The 24,501-nt window shown below is 35.1% G+C and overlaps 1 protein-coding gene across 3 annotated transcripts; it reads right to left on the minus strand.

Annotated features, from left to right (window-relative positions):
* Positions 1-15,549: 15,549 nt before the first annotated feature.
* LOC131158336 (probable acyl-[acyl-carrier-protein]--UDP-N-acetylglucosamine O-acyltransferase, mitochondrial) lies at positions 15,550-23,883 on the minus strand. Of its 3 annotated transcripts, none has more exons than XM_058113131.1 (11): positions 23,640-23,852; positions 23,456-23,553; positions 22,439-22,563; positions 22,251-22,359; positions 19,052-19,144; positions 18,848-18,964; positions 18,666-18,749; positions 18,213-18,317; positions 17,143-17,229; positions 16,921-17,052; positions 15,550-15,906 (listed from the first exon to the last, which is right to left on the minus strand). In XM_058113131.1, the coding sequence occupies exons 1-10, from the start codon at positions 23,722-23,724 to the stop codon at positions 16,933-16,935; spliced, it is 1,023 nt and encodes a 340-aa protein (XP_057969114.1). In that variant the 5' UTR covers positions 23,725-23,852; the 3' UTR covers positions 15,550-15,906; positions 16,921-16,932. The 3 variants fall into 3 exon arrangements, with proteins under 3 accessions (XP_057969114.1, XP_057969112.1, XP_057969113.1); XM_058113129.1 differs by lacking the exon at positions 15,550-15,906 and adding an exon at positions 16,470-16,673 and having other exon boundaries at positions 23,640-23,883; XM_058113130.1 differs by lacking the exon at positions 15,550-15,906 and adding an exon at positions 16,470-16,673 and having other exon boundaries at positions 16,932-17,052.
* Positions 23,884-24,501: the final 618 nt, after the last annotated feature.

The raw sequence follows: 24,501 nt of genomic DNA on the forward strand, positions 1-24,501 counted from the left end.
TGAAATATTTTCTAAAATAATCAATTCTATGGGTTTTTAAAATCTTCCATTTCTATATTTTATAAAGCATTTATGAGGAGCATTTAATGCTATGTGGGTTTGTCCCACATTGGAAAGAATGAAAAATGAAAAGTCATTAATAAATGATAAAGTAGAATATTCTCTTAAAGTTGATTAAGAGATAGTGCTAATGTATACTCTAATACAACCTAGGACGGTGTTTCACATCATCCGCACACGCACACGCGTGCGTGCGCACGTGGCGTGGGTTGTAGGGCGCTAGTGGCACATTTAGATGGCACACAAGAACGCTTGCATTGTTACGAGATCGTGATCCTTGATCATGAACAGATAGCTTAAAATTAATCTTGTATTTTTAATAAGATCAAGTAGTGCGATCTGAACCGTATAAATAATCTAACGGTCATATTTTAAATTTGAACAAATGTAACTGTTGGGAATAGACATAATTCTATCTATTTAAAGACAGAATTAACTCCAAAAATCCTACAGAAATATTCAATCATTCTCTCCTTCTCTTTCTCTCATAAGACTTTCACAAATTATATCTTCTTCAATTATATGTTTTGTTTTCCGTAGAAATATAATTCCAGAAATTTGTTCAGATTCTACTAAGGATGTTTGTGATCAATTTTTCTTTTGTACATAACCCAAATTGATATCAGAATATTTTCTGGGCTTTATTGTATCCTGAAAATGTATTTGTTGACTCAATACACACCAATCTGGTGAGGGCATATAATGTTTTAAGGAAAACAATATTGTAAAGTGTCTTAAAGCGTTTTCTGTTCTGCAGTTACACTTAATATAATTAATTGTTGTTAATAAAGTTAGGGAATTCTTTATGTCAAAAATCAGGGATCATTAAGTGAAAAGAACAGTATATTCCTTGCCCATTTAAGTAATTAAATATATTATATTATGAATCAAGAACCAAAGATGGAGAATGAGATATAGTATTATATTGTTTAGCTGTCTTTTCTGTAACCTTGTCTGACCCGAATCATTTCTTATTTAAATCATTGTTACTATTATAATACATCGAACTGTTTTGAAGGATTATTTAAGAGATTTCATAGGCCAAATGGATCTGTAAGTCAAGTTGAAGATTTTTTCTTTTCAAGTTCTCTCCATTTGGACTAGGAAACAACCCCCTTATGCCCTCATTTACATTCCCACTTGGCATTATATATCACAAGGAATCTTTCCCCAAATAAACAGTGGAAACTGGGTTTGGAGAAGTTTTTTCTGAAGTTGTCTTGCTTGATTTTTAATCACTGGGAAAGAACTCTGCAAATCTATTATATTATATTATATGTAACAAGTTGAGATTTTGATTTTTGATTTTACTATCTAAGCCATCAACATGAATTTCTTATTATACTAACTTCAAGACTCAAGATTTATGAAACTTGCAAGGTCCCTTTATAGTTCAGACCCAATGAACCTCCCAAAAAAAAAAACCTCGTAACTTTTCATTAATAGAACAATGTAAGGTTTTAATCCAGTATGCCTTCCAACAAAAAACAAAATGAAAGGTCCCAAAATAAACCCTCAATGCAACTTCTAGAGCTTTGTACTTCAACATTTTTTGTTTAAAAAAAAAAACTCATCACTTGTCATTAATAGAACTATGTAAGTTTTTCTTGTGTAGTTCAGACTCAATGTGCCTTCAAACAAAAACGAAATGAAAGGTCCCAAAATAAAACCTAAATTCAATTACTAGAGTTTTGCTCTCTCTCTCTCTCTCTCTCTCTCTCTCTCTCTCTCTCTCTCTCTCTCTCTCTCTCTCCTTTGGAAGGAAGAGAGATAAACCCAAATCTCAAACCCCCACAGCTAGGCCAGGGCCTTGGTGGCTGCAACCTTACTGTTCTCTGGTGGAAGGTATGCGATGTAAAATGGTGTGGAGGCCTCTGGTATTCTTCCTAGAAACCATTCCAGCGAGAGTACTGACGCAACTTTGAAGAAAAGTCGGAAGTATCATTTCCTGTGTTTACCAAAAATAAAGCACTATTAAATGTATGGAGCTGGCCTTGCTGGGCAAGTTAAGGCAATAGAGATCTTTTTTCTTTCTAACTGGAGAATGTTAGCATCTCTCAAAAGAAAAACATGTAAACATGGTTATACATTTAAAGTACAGGGGCATTTCCAATCAGCTTTCTACAATTGCTTTAATGCATTCCCCATCTCATTGCTTCCCAGCCTGCCCCATCAACATAAACACCTGATCATGCACATAGAAAACAAACCAAAACTAAAAAACAAAGGTCAAGGGTTCATTCTTCCAAAGTTGGAATGTGCTGGAAAAACAAAGAATGGAAGATGCAAGCAGAAGGGTCCAAGTCAAGGATTCAACAATCAAGTGTACAGGTTATCATCGGGTCACATACTCGCATCGAAATTGTGAGCTTTTGGCCTGACCTCTAAGGCAGCATTTGGCATGCAAGAATCAATCTATAGAAAGATTGCAGTGCACCTAAAATGAGAATTAATCTTGCGTTTGGAATTGGAATCACTCTCACCAAGTCCCACCACTAAACTTGAATTGTCACTTTTGCAAAAACAAGTCTGGGGATGTCAATCCTGGTAATAGGAATGAGTTTTTAGACCTCAAAATTCCAATAATGTCTATTTATATACTTTATATATGTAACGTCCTCAAAATTCATACCTTTTTTTTTTTTTGTATATTTACATTCATACCTAAGTAGCGGAAACACAAATCATATAACCATATATATATACTGTATAATATCAGAATCCAGTATATACAAGTCATAACCATACAAAATAAACCCCTCCAGCATCATCTACCTCAAAAATACAAAACCCTGTCATAACTCACCCTACAACCGGGGTAATCAAGTAAACTTCCTATCTGCAAGCCTAATCTGTTCGCCTAGCTGTCTCACCTGAAAAATGGTAAAGTAATGGGGTGAGTCGACGTTCAGTAAGTGGAAATATGTTATTACTTGTGTAGCGATCGAGTCATAAAATTATAATAATAGTATTTGAAAACTGCTTAATCTGGCAATTCTATACAACACAAGTATAATAACTTAAAACATTTGTATCATCTGAACTTTCTATCATTCATAATGTTATATCATACTATACACAATAAAAGTTGTAAAACTGTACACATATACATAACTGTGTTCTTTCCATAGGACCCTGTATGTCATGATTTCACCCCTCATGACAGGGTTGTGCGACCCGTAGGCGGGACTTAACCTAGTCGGCCCTCCAAGTAAGTCACTATACTCTATACTACCTCAGCCTGGCCAAACTGCATACTCTCCTAGGCGCGGGACTGACTGCTACCTCGTCAAACCGGCCCCCCTCAACCCAGCGAACTGGGGAGTTGCATACTCTCCGAGCACGACTGACGGTACCCACACACTATCTGAGATATATGGTTACACTCTATCTATATCTAGCAACGGTACCGTGCTCTGTAAACTGTATATGTCAGTAATATCTCCACAGGGATTTTATATACTATATAAGTACATCTATATATATATATATATATATATATACCTTTGCTGTTTTTATTATGTTTCCAAAATAACCATAACGCTATAATTTTGTACTGTAAATACTGTAAAATCTAAGTAACTGTAGCATCTCGATGCTAAAACTGTATAATCTGTCTTTATAAACTGTGTGTTATAGTATTCAGGAAAACATAACATTCTGTAAAAACTATAATATACTGAACTGAATAAAATCTATATAAATCTGTCTATTAATCATCTGTGAATAACTGTATGTACATGCTATATAACTTGATATGCTGAAGTACTATATAAATTTTACATCAGGTAGATATCTACTCAGGTCACAGCACATTAAAACATTCGTTCTGAAAAAATTGCATAATAACTAGTATATATGTATCTATGAAAATTTTGTTAATATTCTTAAAATCCTAACATAGCATATTTCTCTTACCTTAACTCTGAAAAACCCTTACTAAATTCTGGCCCTATACCCACAGAGTTCTCCACTCAATATCCTGAAAATCAATTCTCCCAGAACAAAACATCAGTATTTTTTCATGTATTGTATTTCTTATAACTGAGGAAAAGACAAATATTGAATAAAATGTCTTACCCTGAGATTGGGACGAAATCCAAGCCAACTCCACCAACGATCAGCTCCAGCAAACTTGTAGAGAACTTCACCAAGAGCGTCGTGGTGGCTTCATATTTTCAATCCGGCGAGAAAAAGGCCTGAAATCGAAGAGAGAAGGAGAGAGGGACGTAAAGAGAGAGAGAGAAGAGGATTTCCTGTGCTGAATTTCGTCTAAAATCCGGGTTTTCACAATTTATAGAGCCGAATTCGTCAACGAGACACGTCACCTCGTCGACGAGTCCTTTAATAATTTCGCCAATGAACTTCCTCCCTCGTCGACGAATTTCAGATTATCTCAAAAACTCTTCTTGGTATTTTCTCGTCGACGAGGCGTACTTATGAGCTCGTCGACGAACTCCTTGTGTTCATCGACGAGACCCTGTGTAAAATTTCTGAGTTATTCCTTCCAAAATGTAATGTCGTCAACGAAACCTGCTGCCTCCTTTCGTTTCTATTTCCATTTCTCTCTCTCTTTAATATTTAAATATCATTATTTTTCGGGTCGTTACAATATATCCTAACAATTTTGATTCCTATTAAAATGATCCAAATGCGAGAAATAATGAACTATATCCATTTCCTAAAAATGAGAATAAATAGACTGAAGTTTCCAATCCCACTTGCCAATCGAGCATTGGAATTTTTATCTCATCCACACGCCATATACACACATGTATACATATACACATGCGCGCACACACACATATTATGGTACCATATATAGCATTACTAACATGCCACTAAAGCCACCCAATATCGAAGAATTTCCAATGTACAAGCACTTTGGATCTTTTATTCTAAAATTAGTTCTATTTGATCCCAAATGGCTTCACAAAAGAGAGGACCCACTTTTGCTTATTTTAATCCAAAAGTGCTATGACTTTCTTTTTTCTTTTTAATTCAACATAATCATAGTTAAGTGGGAATGGACTGTTTTAAAAGGATATGAACTAAAAAATGGACCAAAAATGGAATAAAGTTTTCTACTTTTCTATAATGAAAAGGATGAGAGAAACTGAACATCAATATAAAGACTAAATTTATTGGTGTTATATATATATATTATTCAAAGCCGGTGGAAGCGAGATAGTATTTCAAAGTGCTATCATTGCTTGCTACTAATTCTATGGAATGGCTATCTTTCCAGATAAAGGAACTCAAGTGGCAGCATATGCAGCAATGCAATAGAATATGCAGACTGCAGCTGCCCCAGTGGCAGCTGAAAGGTTACTTTGTGCCATCCCTTTTCACCCAGCTGCTTCCCCACAAACCTACATACTTCAAGATTAATGAACCTGCATTCAGAAGGATATGCACACAAAAATACAAGTAGGTAAATGTTGGGGAGATTTAGGAACAATAATCACACACAAGCAAAATATAAATAATTAAAAAAAAAAAACATCAGATTTACGTGATTTGGTCCAATTTGACCTACATCCTCGGAGCACACCAATCTCACTAAATACTGGGAGAATAAATACAATGAGTAAGAGGCTACTGCTCTCAACTCAACTCTCTCTCTCTCACAACACTCTGTTCCTCACACCTTCTGCACACACACTTTGCTATGCACACAACACTACAACACAATTCCACACACACACATCTCATTTATAGCCATGGATGGTGGGTGGAAGTCAAAATTAGGTGGCTTAATTTCAACATGGTGGGTAGGGATGGTAGTCGCCGGTCTCCAACATCAACGAAAGTAACTGGATTGGTGGCTGCTGACGACTACACCTTCTGCAATATAAACAATCTCCCACTTTGAGACGGATGCACCACCTCAACTAGTGTATAGGTAAATGATGTGTTTATATCTATTTTCAAGCATGAAGACCAACTAAAGTTGAACACAATTTCAACTTCTCTGTAGTCACAACTGGTGCAAGGATGTCGATATAGTCAATTCTTTCCTTCTACTCAAAGCCTTTAACTATCAACCGAGCCTTGTACCTCCTGGAGCCATCATGCTCTTCTTTGATCTTGTACACCCACTTATTGTGAAGAGTCTTCTTACCATTTGGCAACTTAACTAGTTCCCACGTTTTGTTGGAGGCGAGGGACTTTATCTCGTCCTTCATTGCAAGCTCTCACTTGCTCGAATCTCCCACCTGACATGTTTCATCATAGCATTTAGGCTCTCCTCCATCTGTAAGAAATAAATAATTCATATACATTTTATTTGGTACATGGGACCAAAAAGATCTCTTAAGCTCCAATGCTGGAGTAAGAGGTGGTGGTGCGATGATTTGCTCCACTGGTTCCTCTGGCTCTCGGCATTTTGTTGTTGTGTCTCGACACCTTATGGGATATCATCCATGTCTATATAGGTTGATTCATTATGAACTGGTTCGGTGGGTTCTGTTGTGTGTCTGTCTTTGTACATCACCTTTTCGTTGAAGATCACATCTTTGCTTCTGATTACCTTTTTGTTTTCATCGTCCCAAATGTGATACCTATACTCATCTTCATCGTAACCGACGAAGGTGCATTTTCGGGATTTCGGATCAAGCTTGTTTCTAACATGATCACTAATATGCACATGTGCAACATAACCAAAAACTTCCAAATGTGAAAGCCTCACCTTTTTTTCGCTCCATACCTCTTTTGGTAGTCTGCGGTCCAATGGTACTGATAAACCCCTGTTAATCGAGTATACTGTTGTACTGACTGCTTATACCCAGAACTGCTTTGGTAAGTCTGACTGAATACGTATGCTTCTGGCTCTTTCAGTCTACGTTCGGTTCATCCGCTCAGCTACACCGTTGTGCTGGGGCGTAACTGGCACAGTTCTTTCCATCCTGATACCATGCTCATAGTAGAATTTCTTGAACCTGATGTTTTCATACTCACCACCGTTATTGATTCTCAGCTTCTTGATTTTCAAACCAGTTTCATTTTCAACCATTATTTTCCATACCTTGAAAGCATCAAAGACTTCCGACTTATACTTCAGAAAGTAAACTCATACCTTCTGAAAATGATCGTCAATGAACATGACGAAGTAATTCCTTCTGCCTATGGATGAGACGGGCGTCGGTCCTCATACATCTGAGTGGACTAGTTCTAATCTCTCCTTCTTTGGGGTATGGGTGTATGTCTGGAAACTAACCCTCTTTTGTTTCCTGAGTATGCAATTCTCGCACATGTCAATCTCTACTGATCGTAGACTACTCAATTCTCACTTTGAGTGAATCACTCTGAGTTCCTTCTCGCTCATATGACCGAGTCGTTGGTGCTAGATGTTGTTGTCGTCATTTCCTGCAGCAACTGAAATAAACATACAGGCATTGGAGGTCAAATGAATTGTTCTACTTTTTTTATTACCTCGTGCAATTGTCAGTACACCCTTTGAAATCTTCCATTCATCGCCAATGAATGTCGTGGTGTATCCCTCATCTGCTAGTTGACCAACTAAGATCAAGTTCTTTCTCAGGTCTGAAATGTATCTGACATCCTTCAGATTCCATACTGACCCGCTGATCTTGATCTTCACAATTCCCTTGCCGGCTATGTCGCAAGCATGGTTTTAAATAACGGTCGTTACGTAGCGTAACGACCAATACGTAACGTAACTCAAGGGCTCCGAAACCAATACGGGCCGATAATGCGGTTCAAAAAAAATTCGTTACCCCTACATTACACTCCGTAATAGTCCGTTACGGACCGTTACATGCCGACAACTTGAAGAATCTCCTTTCTGCTGCGCAGTGTTCCTTTCCCCCTTTCCCGAGTCCCAAGCACCCATCTACCATTCAATCTACCTAAATCTAACATTCAAAGAGCAAAAAAACTTACTTGCAGTTTTGTTAGCCGAGCCACCGAAGTTATAAGAAGGCTTCATGCCTTCACTCCTTCGAAGCCTGAGCTGATCTACTCATCTTCGCAGCCTTCATTTCCTGAATCCTGAACCTAACTAAGTTCTTTGAAGCTTGAGAGTGGCCGAAGGCAGCTTCATCCGCCAGTCGTCGCACTCGCCGCCACCAGCCAACCCTCTGCCAGTCGTCACACTCGTCGCCACCAACCAGCCCTCCGCCAGTCGTCGCAAGAAGCTTCGAGGCTTCAAGGCTCCTCCATCCTCCAAGTCGCCTCCCCTCTCTCGGTCTCACTCAGAGTCTCTGACTCTCTAACCTCTGCTCATCTCGCATATGAGATAAGCTTTATTTTAGTAACACTCAACACCCACAGCCACATCTTAAACATTTTATTATGTTTTTTTTTTAAAATTATAATTTATTGTAAGTTATGTTTGTTAAATTGAATTAAAAAAAAAAAGTAATTTAATAGAGTAAAAAGCTTTAAAATTTCAGATTCATTTAATATGCAAATTGGTTCCTAAACAATTTAAGCATGTTATATTCAGTTTTGATTAACATACTTTTATTCATTCTTTACGTATTCTTTCTTTCCTTTTGGTTTCATTGCATATAAAATATATATTATTTTAAAATAAATGACAATGACATGGCATTCCAAAAATATGGAGTGGACAATTTCTCATGTTCTATTTCTATGCTATTTTATATTTGTGAGTAAAACAACATTTTGCATAATTATTTCCCCTAACAGCATTTTTTTTCTTGTAAATTACTATATTGATATACAATATCAATTTCATTTATATGGTATTGCATTAACATTTTTTGAAAGCTGACACCGTTAGTAATAGTATTATGGTTATAGACTTCCAAGATACAACATTAGTACAAAAAATACTCTTTTCTAGTCTTATGCCTTGCCCATAGATGCAGCTTTTGTTTTTTTTTTCTTTTCAAAGATCAGAAATCTCCCACATCTTAAACTTTTTATTATGTTTTTTTTTTAATTATAATTTGTTGTAAATTATGTTTGTTAAATTGAATTAAAAAAAGAGTAATTTAATAAGAGTAAAAAATTAGAAAACAGTAATAATTATGTAAAATAAAATTTTCTTAATTTATAAATATTTTAATTGTCTTATATTTTTTGAAAGGTAATTAGGAAAATTTAGTTTCATCACATATTTCCTATTTATAAATACTTTTTAAGTTTTAAAACATCATTTTGACCTTAAATTTAAAATTAGGTAAAATAAATCGTTACATGATCTATTTTTTGTTTTTATTTATCAAATAAAGTAAAAATTGATAACTTAATAAAAAACATTTTAACCTAATAGTTAATATATTAATAATTCAGATTTTTACTAATTACTAGTTTACTACTGGAATTTGTAGAAAAAATTTATTTTAATCCATAAACTAAGAAAATGCTTAAAAAAATTAAATAATCAATTTGTACTGTATGGATTTCTATTAGTGATGTTGTGATGTATATAAAAGTAGAGCAAGTTTTTTCCACCTTTAAAATTACAATGTTAATTTTTTATAGTTATAAATAAAAATAAAATCAAGTTATAAAAAATAATGAAAATATCTTTTTAAAGATAAAGGAATATATTTTTTTGTAATAAAATATCTAATATTTTATAATTTAGCTTATTTAAATATCAAAATAAATTAAACATTACTTATTATTTTTAATCAAATATTATATTTTATTTTTACGTAATAAGCATTTAAAATTAGAAGGACTATTTAGTACTTATTATTTAATATTTACTAAATTACTAATTATAATATTATTCCTGTCATTTTTTTTTAGAAAGGTTGTAACTTTATATTTTCTCTATGTTTAGTGTAGAGATCATCAAATTAAGTCTATCAATATGTCACGTAATAGAGGAAATGAGAACTTACCTAGTGAGGATATTGGATGGCATTTTGGTACTGCGGTGGACGGTAATAGACATGTTATTATGTGTAAGTTATGTGGGAAGATAATTAAAAGGGGTATTAAATGCTTGAAACAACACTTGGCACATAAAAAAAGTCAAGTAACTGGATGCTCAAATGTGACCACACAAGTCAGAGAACAAATGATGAAACATCTACAACAGTATGCTGAGAAAAAAAAAAGATAAACAAAAAAGACAAGAAGAAGCAGAAGCCCAAATTAGAGGAGATTTTGAGAATTTAAGCGATGAAAAAGACTTGGAAGAAGAAAGTATGAGATTTGCTCGACAAGAAAGCATACGATCACAGCAACAATGGAAAGAGAGACAAAAATTTCGAGCAAGTACATCTAGAGGGGGTAATATTTATGAAGACGGAGGTGACTCTGGCAGTGGTGCTGCTAGTGGTTTCAATAGAGCAGGAGCTCGATCTTATAGTGGTCGAGAAGCTGGAGGTAGTGGACGACAATGGATCAATCCTGATGCCCCTGAAGTTAGACTAAAGGCAATGGATCCTATTTTAGAAAGAAGCAAGAGTGCGAAACAACCAAAAATCAACACAAAGTTACTGAAAGGTTTAAGAAGTAAATTAAGAAAAGCAGTTGGAAAATTCCTAATTTATAATTGGATTCCAGCGAATGTAGCTGACTCTTCATTTATGCAGTCTATGTTTGATACTGTTGTAGAGGTTAGAAAGGGGGTGAAGGGTCCATCACCCTATGAGATATTTGAAATTTATTTGGAGCAAGAGTATCAAGAAATGAAAAATTATATAGCTTCTTTTGCTGGAATTTGGAAGGAGAGAGGTGTAACCCTTATGTGTGATGGTTGGTCAGGACCAACTAGAAAACACATTATAAACTTTTTAGTTTATTGCGATAGAGGCACCGTGTTTCATAAATCAGTTGATGCCTCTGATGTACCAAGCAGAACAGCTAAATATTATTTCAGATAATTTTCTAATTTTAATTGTATATGCAAATAGTATTATGAACATGCATGATTTTAATTAAATAGTAGTAATTATTGAATCTATAATTTCTTTTCAGATTAATAGATGAGGTGGTTGAAGAAATTGGAGAGGAGAATGTTGTCCAAGTAGTGACTGATAATGAAGTTGCAATGAAGGCAGAAGGAAAATTATTAATGCAGAAGAGACCCAATCTCTATTGGACAACATGTGCAGCTCATTGCATAGACCTTATTCTTGAAGATATTGATAAGAAAAGTAACGTAAAGAAGGTCTTAGAAGATGCAAAAATAATAATCTCATTTATTTACAACCACACATGGACAGTGAATTTCATGAAGAAATTCACAAATAATAAAGAGTTACTTCGCCCTACCATCACTCGATTTACCACAAATTTCATTACTTTTGAGACTATTGTTAGGCATAAACAAGCACTAAGAGAAATGTTTACATCTGATGCTTGGAAAAACTCAAGGTTTGGGATGGCAAAATCAAACCCAGCATATGATTTAAAGAAAATTATCTTAAGCAAAGAGTTTTGGCAAAAGGCCTCTAATATAATTAAAGTGTAAGAACCCTTAGTGAAAGTTCTTAAATTGGTTGATGGTGATGAAAAACCAACCATGGGCTTCATATACGAGGCAATTGATAGGGCGAAGTTGGCCATTCAGAAAGATTGCCGATTTTACAAAGACTATTAAAAAATTATTTACAACCGGTGGAGTTTTCAGTTGCACCAAGATTTGCACGCTACTGGTAAGTGTAAATCAAATACAATTTCTTATTATTTTAACTTTAAAATAATGCATAGTTGCATTAAAAAACTATTGATTAATATGTTTCTAAATTTAATTGTAGGGTATTTTTTGAACCCACAATTTCTTTATGGTGCCCCAGCCTCTCCTGAAGTTACTAGAGAAGTCATGGATGGAGTTAAAAATGTGATAACCAAGTTGGTACCCAATATAGATACTTAAATTCGGGCTATTAATCAAGTAAGTATTGGTTCTATTAAATTGAATAATGAATTGTTCTAGTATTCTGTAATACTTTCAAGAATAATTATTAATACATCTAATTAATTAATTATATTTCACAATCATCCTTTTTTAATTGTTGCTATATCGAGATAGACAGGAGACTTTTGGAACCCCATTGGCTCAAAAGGCAGTGAAACAAACAAATCCTAGTAAATATGACTATATAGCTAAATAATGGAGAATGACTCTATTTTCTCTCTTTATGTTCAAATTTGACTTTTGAAATATACGCTATACTAACATAAAACTCTTTTTAATTATTCATGAATGGTGGATTCATTATGGTTTGTGTGCTCCTGAGTTCTAAAGAATAGCAATCAGAGTTCTTAGTCAGACCACATCAGCTTCGAACTGTGAGCGTAATTGGAGCACCTTTAGCCTCATCTATACGAAAACAAGAAATAGATTAAAGTACATGAGACTACAAAAACTTGTTTTCGTACGTTATAATATGAAGTTAAAGCTAAGACGTACAATGAGAAGAAGCTAACGAGAAATTGAAGAGGGTTTCAATCCTATTAATTTGGACTACATTTTCGAAGCAGATGATCCTTAAAGTCAATGGTTAGAGGAGAGAGAGACACCATTACTTGACGGTCAGGACAATTCAAATTTGTTAAATGAAGAAGTTGGTGGTACTACAGAAGGAGGTGATCAACCACCAATAAATGCGTGGAGGCGACAGTGTAAAATATAATTATGGATATGACACAGTGACATCATTTGCAAGGGATATGCATCCTTCTGATCCTTATGGACTACATGACATACCTGAAAATTATGACTTGGGTATTCTTCCAAGGAACCAATCTTCACAACCCAAGAGAAGGAGTGCTCATGGTGACCCTAGTGATTCTACTGAAGATTCATATGGTGTGGTTCGTAGTTTTGGCGACTTTGGTTTAGATAGTTCATCATCATAATCATATGGATCTCATCCAGCATATTCACATTATGCATCTCGTGACTCACATTTTTATCCTAGTGGATCAAGAATCTCAGGATCTAGTGAGTCTTCTTCTACACACTACCCAAAGCCAGCCCCCGCCCCAACTTATGAACATTATTCAGGAGGATTTTCATCACCAGTACATTTTCAAGAGCAACAACGAAATGACACAAACTTGAGTTTATTCAACTATGTATTTTCACAAGGATGGGGAGATAATTTCTCATCCCAATCTCAAGATACAGATGCAAATTGTGAAGACCCTCCACGTCATTCTTTTTGGTGGTGACATGTATTATGTTATAAATTTGTAATATTGTATAAATGTATTTTCAACTATTTATTGATATTTGATATTAATCACTTTTTGAATTCATGTATGTGCAATGTGTATATTGAGTAATGAGTCTATTGATTCATTTTTAGTAACTTTATGACTTTAATTAATTGATTCTTACATTTCTACATCTTTTTACTCATTAAAGTAATGTAAACTATAAAAAAATATGCTTTTTTTTGTAAACAGCGCACTAAAATTAAAATAAAAATCATAATGCTTATTAAAAAGCATTTGTAGGTTGAATGAAAGTCTTCAAAATTCATTAAAAATCATGTATTAATGGATTTCATGCTTATTTTTCGATTTTGGCATGGTTGTGCATGCGTGAAAAAAATTCACGACCATTACGCCCGCTTCCCGTTACGTAACACCCGCGTCTCTCGGGATCCGTGACAACCGCGATCATTTCGCGACATTACCCGCAACTGCGATTTCGAACCATGGTCGCAAGGTTGATCATTGCCAAGGTACACCTTACCGAAATTACCTAGTGTATATTTCTCTAGGCAATCTCTGCTACAAAGGGCATGAAATGAGGCTCCAGAGTCTAAGACCCGAGACTACTGGTTGCTCTCCAAAGAGCATATTAGTGCATCTTTTTCTCCTGAGGAAGAGGCAAGATTTGCTTCTGTCTTCGCATCAGATTTCCTTTCTTGGACCTTTGCACTAGTTTCTATAATGCTCGATATTTCCACAGTTCCAGCACTCAATATTCTTTGTGCCCTGGAAACCTTTGGGATTTCTGGATTTGGACCGCCTGGTCCTTGATATGTCGTGGTTGTTTGATCGCCCATGCCCGCTTCCTTTTCCTTGGCTTTCCACGTTCAAGACTAAACTTGAAGTTGAGGCTTTGTTTGACCGCATCCTGATCTTTTCCGTAAAAATCATGTTGATGACCTCGTCATACTTTAGTTTCAATTTTCCTACGGAGTTACTGATCATAGTAACAATACTTTTCCAACTCTTAGGCAACTGACTAAGAATTAGTAGGGCACGGATTTCACAATCAAACGTAATTCTAACTGAGGCGAGTTAACCCGACAGCTCATTGAAATTATTCAGATATCTAGTGAAACTTTCACCTGCAGACATGTTCATGGTAAACAACTTTTTCATTAAGTGTACCTTATTCGCGATTGATGGTTACTTGTACATGTTGGAGAGTGCATCGATAAGAGACTTGGTGGTTGTCAAGTGCTTAATATTGAAGGCAATAGACTTTACCAGCATCATCCTGATAGCTCCAAGAGCTTTTCAATCAAGCAACTTTCACTCGCCCTCCTTCATGGATTCTGGGTTTTCCATCAATGATAAGTATAACTCCTTACCAAATAAGTATTCAATCTGTATTTTTTAGAAACGAAAGTTGGTGTCGTCAAACATCTCAATCTTTGAGCTCTTTTCGTTCGACATCTCAATTCAACAAGCTAAAGATGGAATCAGCTCAAACGGACAGCACAATTGGATCCAGAACGGCCGAAAACCTTATAAATAGTTCAAGACGTTCAAAAAATATATTTGAAATGGCTCCGAAAAGCCTAGTCAAACTTCTAGTCAAACTCCATTAACTTTCCGTTAAACCTAACAGAATATTCCCCTATTAAACGGAATATGCTAACGTCGTTACTGACGCCATTACTTGACACTGTTACTAACGCCATTTTCTGACGTGGCTATGTGGGGCCTACTTGCTGATGTGGCACCCTGAGGCCCACTACTGGCATGGCGACTGACTTGGCACAGTGGGGCCCACTGATGTCGTGGTACTTACGTGGCAGTGTGGGTCCCACTGCTGACATGGTAATGCGGGCCCTCAGATGGCGTGGCTGTTGACTGGACTAACAGCACTAATGGGGTGATGACGTGACGCTGGCACGATCGCTGACTGGATCGTTGACTACTAACATGATGTTGAGCTCAAGTCGTCTTCAACCTTCAATTTCTTCGTCATGAGCTCGCCAGCGCGTGCGGGCGCATGAGGTCACCTGCCGATGACCGAGAGGCGCATGCGGGCGTGTGAAGGCACGTGGCTACAACGACAATCTGCCGGAGGCGTGTGTGGGCACGTGTGGCTTTTTCCGACTTCCGTTCAAGCTTTGGTTACCACCGTTGGCTTCATCTCGACAAGAGGAACACAATGGTGGCCTCAAAACTCAGTTTTGAGATACTAGACAAAGGCTCCGATCTGGCAATTTTGCTCCAATATGACGATTTTACTCTGATCTGGCTTTGATACCAATTGTTGGGGAAATCTAGGAACAATAATCACACACAAGCAAAATGTAAACAATCAAAAAGAACGCCAGATTTACGTGACTCGGTCTAATCTGACCTACGTCCACGGAACACACCAATCTCACTAATCACTGGGAGAATAATTACAATGAGAAGGAAGCTACTGCTCTCAACTCAACTCTCTCTCTCTCTCACACAACACTCTATTCCTCACACCTTCTGCATACACTATTCTGCGCACAACACTACAACACAATTTCACACACACATCTCATTTATAGCCATGGATAGGGGGTGGAAGTCAAAATTAGGTAGCTTAATTTCATCATGGTGGGTAGAGTTTGTAGCCGCCGGTCTCCAACGTCAATGAAAGCAGTTGGGTTGGTAGCTACCGATGACTCCACCTTCTGCAATCTCTACACTAAACTGCTGCAATCAACATTCAATTTCCATGCATAATTACTGAACAGGGAAGTATTGAATAACTCAATTATAAACGAACCAAGTTGCACTCAAATCTTGGGCGTTTGAATTAGGACTACAAACAAGCCTTGTTGAGTGAAACTTTTGGGGTGTTTGAGCTCAGTTTGTTTCAAAACACTAAAACTCAAATTTGAGCTTGAGCTCAATTATTTTGCTCAAGCTTGAGAAGTTCAAACTCAATTCGTTAAGAGTTTGTGTTTGCGCTTAAATATACTGAATCATTCAGAACTTCACAAGCTGGTTCAAGTCCAGCCAAGCTTTGATAAAGCTAGAAGCTTAATACTTTTTTTTTTCTAATGGAACAAATATTTTTAATCAACGAGAAGTGCACAAAGATCCTTCTAGCAAATTCAACGCAATGTTGGAAATCCAATCGAACCAAGAAACTCTTCAAGGTTTTACCGCAGACCAGGCGAGCCTGTGAGCTTCTGATGGCAATGAATGAACCAGAAAACAAAATGCCAAAGCAGCAAAAGAAATTGCACATCAGTTTCATATTGATGACTGCCTTTTGAGTATGAAGTTCTTTCTCTGCATAATTATTCTTACATTTGCAACTTTTACTTGCTCATTATATGATCATTTTCGTTGTTAATACAATAAATGTTATTCCCCACAACAGCTAGAGATTAAAACTTTAGAAGATGCTTCAACAGAAACTGCTCATAAAGCTAAATTTCTACACAAACTTGAAATACATGAGCTGGGAAAACCTGCAAAATAGAAGGGGTCAAAACTGCTCATGAAACAGAATCAACACAAAAATTATAATACAAAACAACTAACAGTGTGGTAATCTAAACTAAATGCTGAAAGCACTTCAGGGAAGCCCATGCGAAAAGCAGCTGTTCGGCTATTCTCAGGCCAGAATCACATAGAAAAAAAAAAACAAAACAAAACAAAAAAAGAAAACAAACACGACAAAAATAGCACATGTAAATCAGAGGTGCAAAAACTCACTACAGCATTACATCAAGAGCGACTCCAATGTCTGAACTTGCAGATTCCACGACGGTTTTCTGCGAAAGAATCACGAATAGATTGCACCATGGAACAAACAGCAGGAACTTGAGCCAATTCTTCATGCTGCTCCTGCCAAATTGATCCAGAGCCATGAATTACCCAATACATATCTTTTAAGGAAATTAATATTTGGGTAAAGAAAACCAGAAAATGTAATACCACGTCAGAGAGACGGCCCTCAATACCATCTGAATTTGCATTGATAGCCATGAATATCTTCCGGTAAGCTGTTCTCAAGCTCTTAATCTGGAACCTTGCCAAGGGAAATATATAAGAATTTTTTTGGTAACAACAAAATTAAATTAATCAAAAGCTACACTACGGAATGGGCCTTAAATTAGGTAGCCATAAGTTTATATTCTAATAACAAATACTTTTTATATTAAGAGAGAGAGAGAAAGAGAGAGGAGAATACAATCAATACAAGGACCAAAGTTCCTCTGGAAAAGGAAGACGGAGATGCCCAATGAGATTGAAAATGCCAAGTGAGAAAACCCATTTCTAAACCCCTCCATCATAATTAGTGGAACTCCTTTATTTAATTTTTTTATTTTATTGATAGCAAAATAAGATGATTCCATTAAAGAAGGAAGAAATTAATGCAACTTTTTAAGTTACTCAACTCCATCTCTCAATACTTTTTCTTAGTGTGTTTCAGGCAAGCTGCCAATAATAATTTCCGGGCCAACACGAGCAACTCGTTTAGCCGCATCTTATCCAACAAATACCACGCATCTTCAACAGCTGACTACTTCCCATTTTCATCCAATCCTTCTCAGATTTATACTAAATCTCTTCTTCAAAAGCAGTCCTTGAATACCTTCCAATTCCATTGTAGGAGTTTCAGAAACACAAGAGACATCATCCACGAGAGTCCTCACCATACCCATGCTGTGCTTACAACTCATCCAGCAATGACCCCTCATTTGCCCAAAAAAGCTAAAGCCGCTACTGCCTGTAGATTCATCATTCCATCATTTACACTTGACAAAAGCATCAACCTAAACTGCTAATTGGTGTAGTACAAAGTTTATGCAGCCTGAATTATCCTGGAGGTAACTAATCAGAGGCTCACATATAATTCGTCTTCACCAAAATTTTGCTGTAATAGTAAACAGTAAGAGTACAGCGCAAAAAAAAAACCTTTTTATCTGCTCTGAAAGATCAAATGACCATTTCAAACTTATTCAATAAGCACCAGGTTCACAACAATTTTAGTTAGTGCCAACCTCTGTGCTCGAGAATCCACAACGTCGGAGGCCTTCCAGATTCAGACCACGGAGCTCAGCTCTTTCTCCAGCCACTATCATGTACTTTGGTACGTCCTGTGAAACCTTTGAACATTTAAATAATATTAGATTTGCTTGCTTAAAAGATTTTTTATCATAGCCTCATGAAAATACAGAAGCCACGCAAATTGTTCAGCAGAATATCATAATGAGGATGGCCTAATAACAAAGAAATTTTTTTAACTTATTTTACAGTACAGAACATGAAAAGATGTTTGTGCACTGAAAACATTTTTAAGCGCTATTGCTGGAGTTCATAGTTCACTTTTGTTTGAGACTGCCTTGCTGAATACTTTGTGCTAATGTCAAACATCAAAACCAATTTAATGTCCTTGTTACATGGTACAAAAGAATATATGACATCTAAAAAGCAAATATGGAAAATTATCATACCACAGAACCACCCCCAACGAAAGAAAATGAGCTAACATGGCAAAATTGATGAACAACAGTGCCCCCTGCAGTGTGAGCATAATCCTACATTTAACGCACTTGAATCAAATGCTGCATTAAATATAATGTTAAATCAAACCATGTTATCTTTTGAAATTTATCCAAAAAAAAAAAAGACTTACTTCTACAACAACATGACCTGCTAGAAGAGTATTGTTTGCAAAAATGTTGCAGTTACCCACTTTGCAGTCATGGGCAATATGACAAGAGCCCATAATAAGATTATTATCACCAATAACCTGATTATATAATGCTAGTTATAATATGAAAATATCCTAATTACAAAAATTCTTAAAAGAAAATAATTATAAGCCAATTATGCATACCGTTTTTTCACTTGATTTTGAAGATCGATGGATAGAAGTATATTCTCTGATATCATTGTTGTTACCAATATCAAGGAAGCATTCCTCACCTAGCTAAAAATGGAAACAATTACATTGTCTCAAGACATGTTTAGATTGCTATAATAACAATTAATCATTGTAAAAAAGGAGCATATATTGTTAAATGAGAACACAAGTACAGTCAATGATGACGATAAGCTATGACACACCAATGTGGATGACCACGACTTTAATCATAAATTAATGAATATCAAATAAAACTCACCAAACACAATCAACGTCAGTAATTTCAGCATTAAATGAATTACGATGCAATGAGGTATAATTTTTCCAAGCTCAATAGAAATTAAGAATTACATCAAAATTTTGATAGCAAAAAGAATACAAAAACTATATTGAAGGAGATAAAACTTTGTTGAATTCTTAAAAATGATTGTAAATCAAACAGCGATTCACAGAATATGGCGTGCGGCGTGTGCTAGGTGAAAGCTTAACTAGACAACATAGAGTTTTAGTGTTAGACATGCGTATTAAAAAATGGAAGAGAAAGGATAATATAAATCAGTGCAAGAAAACTAGGCAGTGGAGCCTAAAGAGTGCATGTATAATAAAATTTAAAGATAAAATGATCAAAGATGGTGATAGGACAAAAGAAGATTGTGTAGACACAAACCTCTTTGTAGTAGGATAGCTAGCTCTATTAAAAAGATAACAAAAGAGATTTTAAGTCAATCAAGAGGAAGATTCTCATATAGCAAAGAAAGATAGTTGTGGGGTCAAGATGTCCAAAAAATTACAAAGACAAAAAGATCTTGGTTTAAAACGTAGCAAAAATGTAGAAACATGGAAAATTTTGAAAAGTATAAAAGGCAAGAAAAGATGATAAAAAAAGGTCGTTAGTGAAGCTAAATATAGATCATTTAATAATTTATATGCTAGATTATATACAAAAGAAGGGAAAAGAGACATATTTCAACTTGGTAGAAGCTAGAGAAGGAAAGAGCAAGCACATAGGTAATGTAAAATGCATAAAATGCGATGATGATATGATCTTGGTTAAGGATGAAGACATTAAAGAAAGATGGCAAAGTTATTTTAGGGCGCTATTTAATGAACCAAGTAGAATGCTTAAACTTAGAATTGACATATGAGGAAAAGGTTAAAAATATGAGATTTATTTGCAAAATTAGAGTTAACAAAATTAAGTTTGCATTAAAAAAAAAAAGATGAAAAATGGAGAAGTTATAGGATTGGATAACATCCCAATTGAAGTTTGGAAATGCCTAGATTATAACGGAGTTATATAGTTAACTAATTTATTTAACACAATTATAAAAACTAAAAAAAAAAAATGTCATACAAATGGCGGAAAAGCACTTTAACACTTGTATACAAAAATAAAGGAGATATTCAAAATTGTAAATTATTGTGGAATAAAACTTATGAGTCATGATAATGAAACTATGGGAAAGAGTAGTTGAAAAAAGATTAAGGTAAGAAACGAAAGTCTCAAAAAATCAATTTGGTTTCATGCCTAGGAGATATACTACAAAATTTATATATCTTTTAATAAAATTAATGAAAAATTTAAGAAAAAGAAGAGGGACTTGCATATAGTATTTATTAACTTAGAGAAAGCATATGATAAAGTACCAGTGAAGTTCTATTGTGGATTTTAGAAAGAAAAAAAAAAGGTGTATGGAGTACACATACTGATGTAATTATGGATTTGTATGATAGAGTAATGATTAGCGTTCAACAGGTAAAGAGGTTACGGAATTTCCAATCACAATAGGTGTACATCAAGGATCAGCTTTGAGCTCTTATTCTTTGTTTTAGTGATGGATGAATTTATTATGAATATCCAAAATGGGGTTCCATGGTGTACGTTGCCTACAGATGATATTGTCTTAATTGATGAACAAAGGGGGAGTATCTAAGTTAAAATTATGAAGAGAAATTTTAGAATTTAGAGGTTTGGAGATAAATAGAAATAAAACAGAATATATGAAATGTAATTTTAGTCATAGTAGGAGGAATATTAGAAAAAAGGTTAAACTTGACGGTCAAAAAATCAATAACACTAGTAGATTTCGATACTTCAGATATACTATACAAGCTAAAGGAGAAATTAAAGAAAATCTAGTGCATAGAGTTCATAGTTGTCAAATCAAGATTCAAATCGTGAATCGAAATTCCAATTTTGGGAATCGAGAATCGACAATCGAGAATCAAATCGTAAGATTCAGTACAATTTCCAAAATCAATTTCAAATGACATGCATGTATAAGCAAACAAGAAGTAAAATAGTACATTACATTTAAAATTTTTCCAATAAAAAATCACATTCGTTCAAAAAATACACTTAAAAAATGCTAATAATTAAAAAAACTACATAAAAACCCATTTTTTGAATTTTAACAATACAATAAAACATGAGTACTAGTGTACCACCTTAGCGAAGTATTCTGCCTCATCTTCTCAATGGCAGAAAACAATACTCCTCCAAGAGTGAAGAATGGTTTTGTCAATATAAGACCTAAAGTTCTATTTGATCCTCTTTTTAAGCACAAAAAACACATAGATGAGGAATAAAAGGTAATCATGTAAAAATAAAAGCAATAAAAAAGAAGACAAAAAAATCGGGTTTTGAACCAGTCATATCTATTAGGATATAATAGGTGTAAAAATAAAAGCAATAAAAAAGAAGAGAAGAAATGGGGTTTTGAACCAGTCATGTCTATTAGGATATAATAGGTCTAGAATAATCAATGGATTCAAATTGATTCATTAGATTCGCGAGGTGAATCAATAGATTCGGCAATATGAGTCATAAGATTTGAATCAATTTGAATCCATTTACACCTGAGGGCGTTTTATGCTCAAAATGCCTCAAGGCGCACCTCAAGCCATGCCTTACGAATGCCTTTTAAAACATTGGTAAGGATTTAATAGTCCTTAATTTGTTGAAAAAAAATTGCCAATGATCCTACAAATTGGCAAAAAAGGATTCATGTAAAGGACCCCATCTAGTGGGACTTAAGATTTGGTATGTTGTTGTTGTCACGTACAAAGTTGACAATATAAGTGAGCAGGCTTGCATATAACTGATTATCCAAGATGCTCTTATTATAGATTAGTCCTCACTCCTTGTTAACAATATAAATTGGAAGCTAACCTTGTATTTCATGTCTTGGCATTTCAGGCCTACCACAGCGTGATGCCCTATAATGTTGTTGTTTCCAATGATTGTTTGCCCTGGAAGATCATCTCCAAGCACGACACCACTACCTGACAAAGATTAGCAACTTTCACACAATTACATCACCACCACCAAACATGATAAAAGCAAACAGTGAAACTAACGGCATCAAAATGCAGTGCTCCCCCAGTTCTGTATTTCCGAATATATGACTTCCAGGATATAGTTGACAACCATTCCCAAGCTTTGCAGAGGATCCTACAGTACAAAAAGGACCAACTGAAACACCCTGCAAAATGAACAGCAGTTCATCAACCTCTACAAATAGTTAGAAGAGTCAAACAACCAGCACAACAGAGTTGTATTGTTTTAGCTGTTTTTTGGATTGTTGGTGAATACACAAGTTGCATGCAAAAGTTCAATTTTGAATGCCACAAGCAAGTGCTTCTATACAAAGTTCAGTTTTGAATGTCACTAGCAAGTGCTTCTACAATCCAAGAGCTAAGACCAAAAGCTTATCCAAAAAACACAGTATCTATCTGTTTTTTTGGGTGGTTGATGAGTACACAATTGGTCAGCTGCATACAAAGTTCAATTTTGAATGCCACTAACAAGTGCTGCTACAATCCAAGTGCTAAGACCAAAATGTTACCAAAAAAAAAAGGCAATATCATACTGATCACCTATAACAACTAGCAAATGCAATGCCCTTATATATATATATATATATATATATATATATATATATATATATATATATATATTAAAAATACTAATAGCATAATTAAAAAAAAAGTAAAACAGTGCATAAAAGCAACCGCAGCATGTGCTAAGACCAAAAGGTTACCTTAAAAACACTACGCAAGCCGATCACCTCTAATGAATACCAACATTAGTAGAATTAAACTAAATTAAATTACATTACAAACTAAAAAACTTATTAGAGGAACAATAACAACACAAAATTTTGTTCCTAATATTTCCTGGTTGAGTGATACAAATATGGACTCGTTTGCCGATTTTAATCCTGAATGAAAATGTCCCATCTACATCCACACCAAACTCAAACCCAACATCGTATTCTCCACCAGTTGCAAGATTCAACAGACTGCAGATGATAATTACCAAGAATGGCGTTCTCATATGGAAGAGGAAAGACAAAGCGTCCAATGGAAGAGTACCTGACCGATTACAGCATCTGGGTGAACGATCGCAGCTGGGTGTATGAAACTAGGGCTCGTTTCCAGTGAAGCTTCGACGCTCTTCCCGTCCGTGCCATCTGCACGACAAATTGAACTAAGAAGTTATCTCAGAGAGAGAGAGAGAGAGAGAGAGAGAGAGAGAGAGAGAGAGAGAGAGAGGTACAGGAAAAAGCAGTAGAGAAGCAGCGAAGAGAGAGATGGGTGAGAGCAGAGGAGAGTGGCGCCCGAATGCGGAGGAGTGAGGACATGAGAGCAGCACCGTGAAAGAGTGAGAGACTCAGAGGAGGAGAAGAAATTGGATGGGAGAAACAGAGAGATAAGAGTGAGAGAGCAGAAAGAGCAGGCGACGAAGGTTCTCCAGCGTCGGAAATTTCCTTGCGCCGTGTGCCCGCGCTACGAAATAACATTGACTCTGTAAATTACTCAAATTACAAATTAGGAAACGACACAATAACTTTTTGGAGTAGATTAGGCAGCTTTATTGAGAAATTTGAGGTGAATTCGAATAGTAAAAAGCAAAAAAGTTGATGATGGGATAAAGATGTATAAAAAGATTAAAAAAAAATTAATATAAAATATAATAAAAATATAGAAATATTAATAAATTTAAAAAATATAAGGATGCAAAAAAATGTCATTAGTGAAGTTAAATATAGATTATTTAATAATTTGTATGATATATTAGATACAAAAGAAATGGAAGGAAATATATTTAAACTTACTAAAACTAGATAAAGGAAGAGTAAGGATTTAGAAAATATAAAATGTATAAAAAGTGAAGATGATATTATCTTGGTTAAGGACAAAGATATTAAAAAAGATGGTGAAATTATTTTAATAAGTTGTTTAACGAAAACCAAATAAAATGCTTAAATTTAGAGTTGTAAAATGAAGAAATGATTAAAAATATGAGATTTTTTTTTCGTAAAATTAGAATTATCAAAGTTAAATTTACACTAAAAAAGATGAAAAATTGAAAAGTTATGGGATCAGATAACATCTCAATTGAAGTTTGGAAATGCGGA

This window comes from Malania oleifera, chromosome 6 (assembly GCF_029873635.1).
Source record: "Malania oleifera isolate guangnan ecotype guangnan chromosome 6, ASM2987363v1, whole genome shotgun sequence".
Taxonomy (NCBI): Eukaryota; Viridiplantae; Streptophyta; class Magnoliopsida; order Santalales; family Ximeniaceae; genus Malania; species Malania oleifera.

Bases quoted from the DNA above. Each gene is read 5' to 3' on its own strand.
- LOC131158336 (XM_058113129.1), bottom strand. From the start codon at position 23,883: ATGTTATTTCGTAGCGCGGGCACACGGCGCAAGGAAATTTCCGACGCT. The intron at 22,360-22,438 runs GTTAGTTTCACT...TTTGTCAGGTAG, and splicing joins GAGCACTGCATTTTGATGCC to TGGTGTCGTGCTTGGAGATG. The intron at 18,965-19,051 runs GTATGCATAATT...TTATATAATCAG, and splicing joins CAAAATCAAGTGAAAAAACG to GTTATTGGTGATAATAATCT.